The sequence below is a fragment of the Octopus sinensis genome, linkage group LG6, assembly GCF_006345805.1.
Source record: "Octopus sinensis linkage group LG6, ASM634580v1, whole genome shotgun sequence".
NCBI classification, from domain to species: domain Eukaryota; kingdom Metazoa; phylum Mollusca; class Cephalopoda; order Octopoda; family Octopodidae; genus Octopus; species Octopus sinensis.
The window spans coordinates 25394571-25408163 of NC_043002.1; the positions used below are offsets into that span (position 1 = coordinate 25394571).

The 13593-nt window shown below is 37.3% G+C and overlaps 1 protein-coding gene across 1 annotated transcript in view; it reads left to right on the top strand.

Moving 5' to 3' along the window:
* LOC115213375 (polypeptide N-acetylgalactosaminyltransferase 2) overlaps positions 1–13593 on the top strand; it is a 158698-nt gene that overhangs the window by 36898 nt on the left and 108207 nt on the right. The window contains exon 2 of the mRNA XM_029782320.2: positions 1836–2197. Within this exon, the coding sequence (XP_029638180.1) occupies positions 1836–2197 (362 nt within the window). The remainder of the gene's footprint in view (positions 1–1835; positions 2198–13593) is intronic.

Sequence of the window (13593 nt, forward strand, 5' to 3'; positions counted from 1 at the left end):
TCTAACTTGTGGGATAGTACTATATTTTATTGACCCGGAAAGGATGAACGGCAAAGTTGATCACAGCAGAATTTTGACTCAGAATGTAAAGAGCCTGAAGAAATACTGCAAGGCATTTTGTCCAATGTTCTAACAAATCTGTCGATCCAACACCCCGGGAAGGTCATAAAATATGCAGACTTGAGAATAAATGTTGAGAGAATGTGGAATATGAAAGCAACATCTGGAAGAAATTCTATTAATCATTTTGTTTGATATGCTAGCAATTCTGCCAACTCCATTACCTTAATAATAATGATAATAATATTATTTATAATGGCTTCAAATTTTGGTGTAAAGCCAGCAATATTTAGAGGAAGGAATAAGTCAATTGCATTAACCCCAGTACTTGACTGGTACTTTACTTTATGACCCTGTAAAGATGAAAGGCAAATTTGATCTCTGCAGAATTTGAACTTAGAATGTAAAGCACCGGAAAAATGCTGGTAAGTATTTCATCCAATACAGAAACAAGTTTGACAGCTTGACACTTTATTATTATTATTATTAATAATAATAATAATAATAATAATAATAACCATAATAATAATAATAATAATAATAATAATAATAACCATAATAATAATAATCTTCCCTGCTCTAGACACAAGGCCTGAATTTTTTTTGTGGGAAGGGGACTACATTAGTTGATTACATTAACCCCAGTACTTGACTTGAACTTATTTCTTTGACCCCGAAAGAGTGAAAAGTGAGGTCAACCTCAGCAGAATTTGAATCCAGACCATAAAACCAGAAGAAATGTCACTAAGCATTTTGTTTGGTGTACTAATGATTCTGCCAGCTTACCATCTTTTATAATGATAATAATAATAACTGTTTCTACTATAGGTATAAGGCCTGGAGGTCTGTGGCGAGGGGCTGGTCAGTTACACGTTGACTGATAATTGTTTTTACAACCCCAAAAATATGAAAGGGCAAAGTTGATCTTGGTGGAATTTGAACTCAGAACATAAGGTTGGCAGAAATGCTGCTAAGCATTTAGTCTGGTGTGTTAATGATTCTGCCAGCTCACTACCTTAATAATAATAATAATTATTATTATTATGTTTTCTTTATTAATCACTAAGGGTCCACAAGTAACATTGGGTACAGTGCAAAATAATACAATGTGGGGTTTATGAAAGGCGTGTAAAAAATAAAAAAAACTAGAAAAATACTAATTTTAACAATGAATGATTCCCCAAATGAAGGAGAGTTCCTAAGGCTGCTTGTGGAAACCCCACAAAATCGCGGATTTCCTTACCACTAGGGCAAGTGCCCTCTCCACATTGTCTACAGGTGCATGTTTTGAGTAGGTCTGTTCACTCGAACCATTCTTACCCCACATTTACCCACCTTTTAGCAAATTTGCTGGTGGGTGGGGGGAGCACATTCCTCTCTCCCCTCACTTTCCTTTTCAAGTGAAACTTGAAAAAGTTAATGAGGGTTTGGCCACCACACAACCTCTTTCGCTAAGGTCAAATGACAAAGAAACATTGCCTGTCCTTCCCAGTCAAAGAAAGACAGTGGAAAGATCTTCACAAGGGACTCTCTCATTATTTTTGATATTATTAATATTGCATACAGGTAGGAGAGTAAAAGAAATAGTTGTGTGCCAGGTTTAACTCCTTGTGTAGTTTATGTTAGAAAAATCAGTTCCGTCTATGTACTTGTGTACTGGGGTTGGTGTGGGGGAATTTCAAAGGACAGAACTTTTTCCTTTCTCTGTACTTTTGTTTGCCTCATGCATATGTGAAAAGATTAATGTTAATGATTTTTGCTATTATTAATTTCAGGGTATTGGAGAATTGGAGTGGCAACGTGACCATGGATTACCTGGGGATAGACAAGATGGCGCACTGTCGCCAAGCAAGAACATTAATCGCAACAATGCATTTCACCATAAGGAAAGGTTACCGGTGGAGGGTAACATTATTATTGAACCACAACTTGTGATGGACACAACAGGTAGTGTTGTAAACATACAACAAATGGACAGTTCGGGTAAAGTGCACTGGAGTCAGTTTGATGCTGATAAATACATTGCCAAAAAGGCACTGAAACCAGGAGAGGACAGCTATGCTAGGAACAAATTTAATCAAGCTGCAAGTGATAACGTCAAGATGACAAGGGATCTACCAGATGACCGAAATTATCAGTAAGTTAACATTGTTTTTTCTCTTGTTGTACTAGAGCAGCGAAAGAGCAGAAAAATGGAGTATGTTATGTTCTGAGTTTACAGTTTTGATGAGGTTGGGTTTTTGTGGGTCAACATCAACAGGAAAGGCCTGAGCATAACAGGCTAGTTTTTGGGATGTGGTCCTAGCTTTATTAAGTGTTGTGCTTTCATCAGGACAGATACTTGGTGATTTGTAGAGTTTCAAAACAAAGAAATATCTTATGGCACCTATTCATTTCTTTTTACTCTCTCAATTTAAATCCTGCTGGAATGAACTTTAAACCTTCATCTTTCGATATTGATAAAATATGTACCATTCAAGTAAAGATTGTGTCACAATGACAAGCCTTCCCCTTCACAGCCAGAAAATACTTCAGCCCCTCAACAACTACTAACACTTTACAAAGTTGAAGTGAGACCCACAATGAGGTACTGTTCTAGATAGTGCTGCTACTACACATTCAGAGATCTTAGACTGTTCTCCACCCCCACCAAAATATAAAGCTACTCAACTGATTGGCATCAAGTTACAATCTCTGGGCTACAGATGTCTCCTCACTTTGCTGCCACTACTGCAGTGGCTCTACAGAAATGGCTACAGTGTGCCAACCTTACTGAGGCTTTGATTTCATATCCAGCTGTCGTTGGTTTTTGTTTTTCATCTCTTTGAGGGCTGTTCAATTAATTACCAATCAAGTACAAAGTTTGATTGAATCAGCCATATTTATCATTATTTTACATCTACTTTCCACCTTTCATCATACTTATGGCACTGCCTATCAGCCAAGTCTATTGTGAAAAATTGACATGCTACCTTTTTTTGGGAAAGAAATACAGCCAGTCTTGGCAGTCGCAAAAGAAGTAGTGTGGTGAACTTTTCTGAAAGGTTTAAAGGCAGGCATTTTCTTGTTTATCCAAGCTCTTATCAACTTCTTTAAGTGTCACTTAAAGAGAAAGGTGAGGGTTAAGAAGATGGTACTGCTTTCTTGTGTGTTTAATGAAAGGTGAGTGAGAGTGGCAACAGATGATGTTGAATGGGTCTACTCAGAGTATGCTTTCCTGAGTAGGAGGAAAGAAACTGGGAGATGGCCTTTTTAATGCCTTGAATGTGGTAAAATAAGACCTTCATGTGGGATTTTCCCTGAATTATCTTTGGTTTTCTCCACTATTAGGGAATTTTGTTGTTGAAATTTTTGTTTTTATATCTTGTTGACTTCTTTTAACTTGTTGTAACCCCCCACTTTTGTATGTTTGTATTTTGTCTTCATATTAGTCTCTATGTCTTGGGTCTTTGTGGCCAATAAAAGAAACTATTATTATTTTAAGAAGCCTGTTACTATATGGGCAGTGTTGATGTTATGTACTTTTTTGTCAACAAATTTGCTTGCTTTGCATCTTTCAAACGACATGTAATAAGAGATCCCTTACTTGAATAACAGATAAAGGTTAGCAATAGGAATGACATCTGCTGCAAAACAAATGTCTCATTATCATATTGATCTAATCCATGCAAGCATGGGGAAACTGGCATGGAAATGAACAACTATGTGTGTAAATGTTGGTATTTTGTTTATCACTGTTTTGAGCAAAACTGATGTTTACATTCCATGTTGACAAAGTGACTTGTCACTTTGTGTTTCCACTGACTTATGGAATCTGAAACCCCTTTACCTGAAAAACGGATGAGGGTTGGTGACAGGAAGAGCATCCAGCAGTGAAATTCTGCTTCAAAATCAATTTCTATCTGAGCCATACTAAGTATACAAAAATGGGCATTACACGAATAAACAAATGAATAAGTCATTCCAACAGGCTTCCCCATGGTTTCCCTCTACTCAGTTTCATTTACAAGGGTCGGATTGACCCAAGTCTACCATGACACTTCAGTGGAATCAAACCTGGAATGACATGATTGTAAAAGAAAAAGGTATGTGATGTGTACAACTCACACACATACAGACACAAGCACCACACACGCACACACACACATACATAACTACACATATAGGCTGAGGTAACAGTTAAATACTCAAGATACAGTTTACTTGGTTTGTTTAAGACATTAACCTCTATACTTATCTTTACATAATCTCTATATTTAATGTTAATCATCTGAATCTGCTCTATAAAATCCCCTAAATTAATTTTTCCTTCTTAAATTGCCTCAACTTCCTTCCCTTTTGCCTCCTACTCTTGCCCTTCCCCTTCTTAATCATCACCTCAACATCACCACAACATTACTCCATCAACCCCATCATATACCCCATCAGCTATAAACCATTGCTGCTGTTATCACATTCATTATCAATACCACCCTCTTCTACACCTCCTGTTATCTCATTTGTTATTATCACCACTACCACCACTATACTTGCCATTCTCCACCTCACTCATTATCACCACCACCACCGACACCACTACTACCACCTCCTTTGCTATCACTACTGCTGTCACCATATTATCACCACCACCACCACCACCACCTTTACTGCTATTTTCACTACCACTATGGTCACATACATCACCACTATCTTGACTATTAACAAACATTACAACTGCTATCATGATCACCACTGCAGACATCATCATCATCTGTGGGAGAGCCTATATGCATTGCCTAGGCTGTTTGAAACAGCTGCCAAATTTCTCTAAAATTATAAAAAAGAAGGGAAAAACATTAGATATTATAATCTCCCCATCACAACAACCATTGCTATCTGAAAAAAAATATGATATTGTTACTTCAGCTGTAGTTGAACAGACATGCCTACATTTTACTTGTCAACAACCCAAGTGACAACATTGCTGTCTCTCTCAATTTTTCACTCTTAGAAAAGGACAAGGCCAAAAAAAGTTTGATTCTCCATGGCTTACAGCAACTGAACATACCAGATGTTGTTATGAATTAATTGTTCTCCTCATAGACAACCACTAGTTACCTTGGATTCCCAATTTAACTCTTTGTTCTCTTGGATTTTACATGTTCATTCATCAAGCCTCTGGCAATATATGGAAAAAGTGAATATAAAACTGATAGTGGTGGTGGCATTGATAGAAGACTTAGGTAAATTATCAACATCTCTGGGTTTGAGGAGCACAGTGGCTAAGGTCTTAAAGTAGTGTTCAACGAAGTTAGCAGTTCAAATCTCACCACATCTGTTGTTTTATGTTTGGAAATACTATGCAAATCTGCTTTCCCCAGTTTGCTTCACAGGTGATTGCTTAACCTTAATTTGGATCTCCAGTTGTAATTATCACCATTTATTACCCCTTTTCCGTACTGGCACGGGTTTGATGGTTTGATAGGCACTGACAAACCAGAGTGCTGCATCAGGCTTCAGTGTCTGCTTTGGCATGACTTCTACAGCTGGATGCCCTTCCTAACAGCAACCACTTCACAGAGTGTACTGGGTGCTTTTTTTTTCATAACAGCAGCACTGATGATGTGACCAAGTACTGAGTGGGTTATAGTTTTGAAGTATTGAGGGATATGAAAATATGATAAAGGGACAGGAGCAGGCTTGCTAACGAGGTGAATACATGACTCCCCCATCTGGAGAGAGAGAGAGAGAGAGAGAGAGAGAGAGAGAGAGAGAGAAAGAGAGAGAGAAAGAATAGGGATAGAACAGAAAATGTAGGTGGGTAGGTATGTCTCCAACAATGTACAAATGTACAAAATTTTGGAAAGAATAGATGCAAGCAAAATAAATACATGCATATATATAACACAGACAAGTCCTTGTATTTAAAATTTTATATGTTTTTAATTGGTGAAAAGTCTCTAGTTGGTTAATCAGTGGTTCATTTTATTTTTGACATTGAGAGGGTCAAGAGAATGTTTGTAACTTGGTCTAAAGTAAATATTAGAAGGGACTTTGAGAAGAACTAGTTTTTCAGAAGACAGTGCTCATAACTTTTTACAGGTCCTCTGAGAATGGTGGGATGGAGAAAATTATCCTCAAACTAGATACCTGGCTCAAATGCTTTCAAGAGAGTGAACCCCTCCACTAAAGGGATTTGAAGATGTCAGGTGGTGGTGTTAAACTGAGCAATAGATTAAGTCTAGTACTCTAGGAGGCCATGGTAGAATTTGAACTCAGAATGCAAAGTGCTAGAACAAATACGACAAGAAACCAGGTGCAACATTTCTTTCAGTTCTGTCAATCCATTGCTCTGAATTGGTACTTCTTGATTGACCTCTGAAAGGGTGAAAAGCAAAGTAGACCTTGGCAGGATTTGAACTTAGAGTACAGAGTCAGAGTAAATACTGCAAATATTCTGTCTGACATGCTTATGACTCTACTAGCTTGCCACTTTTATATCCTTTGCTGATACACATTGGACAAAGACATATGCACAAGCATGCTCACATGCAAACACACATGCATGTGATGGGCTTTCAATTAGTTTCCATCAACCAAAGTCCTCTTTTAAAGTGTTGGTCCATTGAGGCTTAGGTAGAAGACATTTGTCCAAGGTGACAGGCAGTAGGATCGAACCAGTAACCATGTGATTCTAAGATGAACATCTTAACCTCATTGCTTTGCATGCACTCATAGCTATGCTTGCATTCATAGCCATGCCTGCTCAAATGACCATGCTTTGTGTTCATAGCCATGCTTGTGTTCATAGTCATGCTTGCATTCATTGCCATGCAGCGTTCATTGTTATACTTGTGTCCATATTCACTTGGATATACATACGCATACATCTTCTGCATGGTTTTGATTCAGTGTAACAAAGAATACAAACACATGGTATTGTTTTCGATTATGAAGACAAACGAATTAGCCACCAGATTATCAATTACCAATATTGATTATCTGTATTAATTGTAACACATTTTGTTTAATAATGAGTACATAAACAAAGGACTGCAAGGGAATTCACAGGAGAGACATTATACAATCTTTGAAATACATTAATAAATGAATCTTTACACTATCTGGTTGGAGACCTTGTTTTTTATTTTTATTTTTATTAATTTTCTCTTTCTTTCTTGTATCCAGCAGTTGGGAACAGGTTTAGAGAAATTCTGACTGGTGCATACAACTGTGTGTGTGGGTGTGTGTCTCGGTCATTCAAAATGTGACTGTGTGTGTACTGTTGTCGATTTTTTTTTTTTTTTTTTTTTTTTTTTTTTCTCCTCCATCATCCCTTCTTTGGATCTTTCCTTTTCCTATGTTTTTGACGAAGAGCTCCGCTCGAAACGTTAAACACTCCTTCTTTCCTGAGTGTCCAATAATACTATACTTGTTCCATGTCCTCACGTTGTTGTGTTTTCTCTTTGTGTTTTCATGTTTGGATTAATTATATATATATATATATATATATATATATATATGTATATATATTTAGATACCTGTAGCATGGATGGCAACTGGAAATTTCTATGAAATATCCTACTTAGGGCTATAGATCTGACATATGACGGGGCAAAGTTCCAGTTAAGTTGAGGATAACATGGTGGTAGAATGGCATGCTTGATAGGACAGTAAAGGCTGAGAGACAGGCTTGGAAAACCTAGAAGGAAGCAAGTAGTAGGGAACATTATCAAATTGAAGAACAGCTAAGCAACAGGTATACTTTGCTGTGAGTGAGGTAGAAATGAAGAGATTTGTACATGTTTTACAATGTGAGAATCAAAGGTATGAAGTGTTTAAGATTTTGAAACAGTATGTGAAAGAGAATCAAAATGTCATTGGTGAGAAGTGTTTTTTGGAAAGAGATACTTGCCATTGATATGGAAAACATGAAAGTGGCATAGAAGTGCTATTGTGAGAGAATGTTGAGCTTGAAGAATAAATGGGATATAGAAGGTTTGTCTCATACTGATCTATATAGAGAGACCTGCAATTCAAGTTGACAGCAGTGTGGTCGATAAAGTGTTTCAAGGCCATGGAGAGAGGGAAAGCTGTTTTCATGAAGGATAGTTGCAGGAATACTCAAAATATCTGGCGAGGTAGGATGCATGATATACCTCCTGATAATTAATCAAGTTGTGCAGGAAGGTGTCATACCCAATGACAAGTTTTAGCAGTGTCATTGTAAACTGTTACAAAAGCAAAAGAGATGCCTTAGAGAGATGAAACTATAGAGGAATCCAACTAATTTCTTTCAACTCTTCACTTACCTGTGTTTATTTATTTATTTATTTATTCAGTTGTTTGTTTATTTAATGTCCATTACCATTTTTATAATTACATCATCATTACCATTTTAATGTTCTGTCTTTCCCTACATGCAGAGGTCAGATGATGACCTTGTTGAAGGAGATATTTCTATGGCAGGACACTCTGTTGCCATCCCTCATCTGTTTCCAGGCAAGGTAATATTTCCTCCAGTCAAACGAACAATAAACCTGGAATGCTTTCATGGATACTGTTTCTGTGCACTCAGGCACATACTCAAGTACACTCACATATATACATTCATTCTCTCTCTCTCTCTCTCACACACTCACACACACACACACACACACACACAACACACACACACACACACACACACCACACACACACACACACACACACACAGTGGGGTTCTTCTAGTTTCTGTCTACTATGTTTCATTTGTAAGGCATCGATCAACTCTTGACTATTGTAGAACTCCTCAGTCAACAATCTCCTAGCAGTGGGAATGAACCCTCAGCTATGCTGTTCCCAAAGTGAATCCCTTAACCACATGGCTATACTTAACCTATATAATATATAAACATAAAAAGATTAAGTAAAATTAAGTTGATTAGGCTTTTATATAAAGTGTTCAAATAGAATATTGTGTTTGCTTAATTAATTAACAATGATGTAGTGAGTGATAGTGAGAAATTACTGTAATTATTAATTCCTATGATTAGCTGCCAGAGCTTATCAGTCATCAAATTTGGTAATGAATGTTGATTGGTGAGTTTGTTGAATTTTGTTTTAGTGTTGCCGTTAAAGAACATGTTGTTGTCAGCTCTAGGTTTGCTCTGATTGGCCAGGTTTATAACCAAAGATGTACTAATTCTATCTTATTTCCAGACGTCTTGGACTTGATTCTCCAATGTATTCTATTTTGAAGACAGTAGCATATGATTTAAGAGAGATTTTGATACTGTTTTTGGCAAGTTGAGCAGCTATATTGAGGTTTCCTGTGCTAGCTTGTGTTAAACAAGTAACAGAGGTTTACAAGGCACTGAAATTGATTGCTCATTGGCCTTGACCACCCTATCTGTCTTTTTGTTTTTTTTTGTGTAGGTATTTTAGGAAGTGACCTATATTATATACAACAGGTCTTTACTTATGATTGAGAGGTGTGATGTGAAATAAGTATACTGTTTTTACATGTTGCAATGAAAAGAACTGGTGTTGGGAAGGACACTCATTCATAAAACACTGCCTTAAAAAGTCCTGTCCAGCCCGCACCTGCAGGAAAAAGCAAATTTTAAAACATTGACAATGATAGCAGGATGTAATTTGAGTAAGAGATGGGTTCTATTCCTATCAGATTGAGTGACTATATAGAGGATCACTGATTACCTTGTGTAACAGAAGTTATACAGTTTAGCATGAAATTGTTGTATTTTGGAACAGAAGAACAAGCAGTAAACAAATTTAATTTTGTATAGGTGTAAGCATGGGTATGCTGATACGGAGTTTGTTTTGTTACTATGTGGTTTGGAGATCTAGCTCACTGTGTGGCACCTTGGACCAGTGTTTTCTACTGTGATATTGGATCTTGTAACATTAGTAGATGGAAACTGTATGGATGCCTATTGTGTGTGTGTGTGTGTATACATATATATACATATATATATCCTTTTATTTGTTTCAGTCATTTGACTGCAGCCATGCTGGAGCATCGCCTTTAGTCAAACAAATTGACCCCAGGACTTAGTCTTTGTAAGCCTAGTACTTATTCTATCGATCTCTTTTGCCGAACCACTAAGTTACAGGGACGTAAACACACTGACATCAGTTTGTGTGTGTGTGTGTGGGGGGGGACAGACATATAAACACACACACACACGTGACAGGCTTCTTTCAGTTTCTGTCTACCAAATCCACTCACAAGCTTTGGTTGGCTCGAGGTTATAGTGGAAGACACTTGCCCAAGGTGCCACGCAGTGGGACTGAACCTGGAACCATGTGGTTGAGAAGTAAGCTACTTACCACACAGCCATTCCTGCACCTATATATATTACATATATGGTGCAAAACTACTCAGCCTATATATATTATACATATGGTGCAAAACTAAACAAAAATATGAAGACAATAATAAAAAAATCAAATGTAGTGTAAGTGTATAAGATTTACTCTCAAGAAAAATAGAAAAAAAAGTATTTTATGTTTTGAGCATATGCTCATCTATAGAAAGAACAAATGTATCTCAATTAGACAGTCACCACCTACTGAAATCCTCAGCGTCATCATCATTATTTAATGTCCATTGTCCATGCTGACATGGGCTGGAAGGCTGTGCCAGGATCCAGTCTGATTTGGCATGGTTTTCTAACACCAACCACTGAGAGTGTAATGGGTGCTTTTACATGCCTCTGGCATAGGTGCCATTTGTGTGAGACTGCTATCTACTATGTCTGCAATTTTGCTCGGCTTGATAGGTCTTCTTCTCAAGTACAACATAATGCCAAAGATTGTGGTCATTGCCTCCCTGAAACCCAACACTCAAAAGGAGCTCGGCCACCTTGCCTCCATGATGCCCAATGCTTGAAAGGAACTCAGCCATCTTGCTTCCATGAGGCCTGCTCAAAAGGAACTCAGCCACCTTACCTCTGTGAGGCCCAACGCCCGAAAGGAACTCAGCCACTTTGCCTCCATCAAGCCCAATGTTCAAAAGTTGATTTTTTTTTTTACATGCCAGTAGCATGGGTGTACTTAGCTTGACAGGTCCTCTTCAGCAGAGCACATCGCCAAAGGTCTCGGTCACTAGACATTGCCTCTGTGAAGTTCAAAGTTTGAAGGTCATGCTTCACCACCTCGTCCCATGTCTTCATGGGTCTACCTCTACCACAGGTTCCTTCCACAGTTAGAGATCGGCCCTTCTTTACACAAATGTCCTCATCCATATGCATCACATGACCATACCAGTGCAGTCGTCTCTCTTGTACACCACATCTGATTCCTCTTATGCCTAACTTTTTTCTCAAGAAGCTTACACTCTGTCGAATATGCACACTGACATTGCACATCCAGCGAAGCATACTGGCATCATTTCTCTCAAGCCTATCCATGTCCTCAGCTGTTATATATAAATATATATATATATATATATATTTGCTTGTGTGTGTGTACATATGTCAACATCATTATCATTTAACATCCATTTTTCAAGCTGGCACAGGTCAGGGTTCTTTTTGAATGTTTGTATTTCATGACTTTACATGAAAACGCATTGAGCAAAAACAGTAATGTTTGTTGACAAACCCTGCCAAATCACCTTGTGGGCTCTATTATGTTCAAAGATGAGTGGAATGAAGTATCAATTGCTTGAAAAACAGTTAAGGGTTGGCAACAGGAAGGGCATCTGGCTCTTAAACAATTTGCATTTTTCTGATTTAAAATAGCATGAAAAAAACGGGATGTAAAATGATCAAATATTTTTTTTTTTTTTTAATTGACCAAGAGTACCACATGAAACTGAAGTGATTATGGTGATGATGATATTGATAATGGCACGTAGATATTCACACTTGCATGTGTCAAACACCCATGGTGAATCCATGTTTAATAAACACTTTTTACATTTGTTTGTTTATTTACATTCACCCCTCCCCCCCCACCTCCACTGCCTGCATGGATTAGACGAAGAATTATCTGAGATAGAATTTAACACTCTAAAGTGGTTTGCATTAAGGAGGGCATCCATCTGTAAAAATCATGCCAAAGCTGACAATGGAACTTGATACAGCCCTTGGGGTTCACCAAATCCTTTCAAACTATCCAACCTATGAATGTTAAATGATGATAATAATGATGATGCTCTTCTTGTTGCCAACCTTTGCCCATTTTTCAAGTAAGATATTAATTATTCCAGAGGTCTTTGAAAGCTCATATCAATTACTTGTAAATTCAACAAGGACTATTGGTATCGTCACCATTTTACTCAAATGGTAGTAAGCATGGAATGTCAACATTTGTGTGTGTGTGTGTGCACACACACACACACACACACACACACACACACACACACACACACACACACACACACACAGTAGGCTTCCTGCAGTTTCTGGCTGCCAAATTCATTCACAAGACAGTAGTTGGCTTAGGTGTTGTGGGACAGAATCCCAAAGCCATATGGTTGAGAAGTGAACTTCTTAACTACACAGCCATACCTGTGCCTATCCATCCATGCCTGTGCTTTTATCATCATTATATATATATTATTATATTATATTGGCAAATATTCACAGTTACAGTCATTGATTCCAGAGATGAAGAGAACTGCTGCACATATTTAATAAATATCTTTTTATTATCGTTACCCACACATACATCCCCTTCACACACACACACACACACCTTGGTATTTGTATTTATTCAGAAAAAACTGATTGATACAGAATATATAATTGCTTCATTAACCAGTGCTCCATTGATGATGATACATCATCAACACATTCATCTTCTTTTATGAATACGCTTGTAATTAAAACATTATTCCTATGAAGTATCTTAGAGGATTGGTATACACTGTGCTATTGAAGTTGTCATAGAAATAACTTAGTGGTCTCAATGGCTATGTGTTTGATGTTGGAATGATAACTAAAGAATTTACCATTTCAGTTCTCAATATATTCTTTGTGGGTTTGACAGCTCAATTGTAATAGTTGTAATGAGAAATGATAACTATTTTACATGAATAAATTGCTATTACTTCTAGTTATTTCCTCTTAAACAAGAGCTTAAGAAATCTGGGAGTTTAGTGAGAAAGCTTATAGTTGTACTATTTTATACAAGGGCTTTGACTGGCAAGTTGCATTCAGACCTTTAGTGCGGCAGATGTAATGTTGTGATTGCATAAACACATAATGTGATAGTACATAGTCTTAGGTATTGGGCTCATGATCATAATGTTGTTGGTTCAATCCCTGGGATCAAGTGGCACAGTGTGCCCTTGAGCAAGAGACTTCATTTCACATTGCTCTAGTTCACTCAGTTGAAAATGAGTATGACAACAGTTAGGTGTTAACCTTGACCTCAGTTTGATTCTTGATGATGATATAAATATGGTTGTTTCATAACATAATCTTTAAATCTGACTCCTTAACTTTAACAATTTTGTTTCTTTCTCTCTATCATTTGTTCATACTTTTTCTGAGTCAAGGTTTCATCATACTTGGTGGTTTCTGAATTCTCCACCGATGAAAA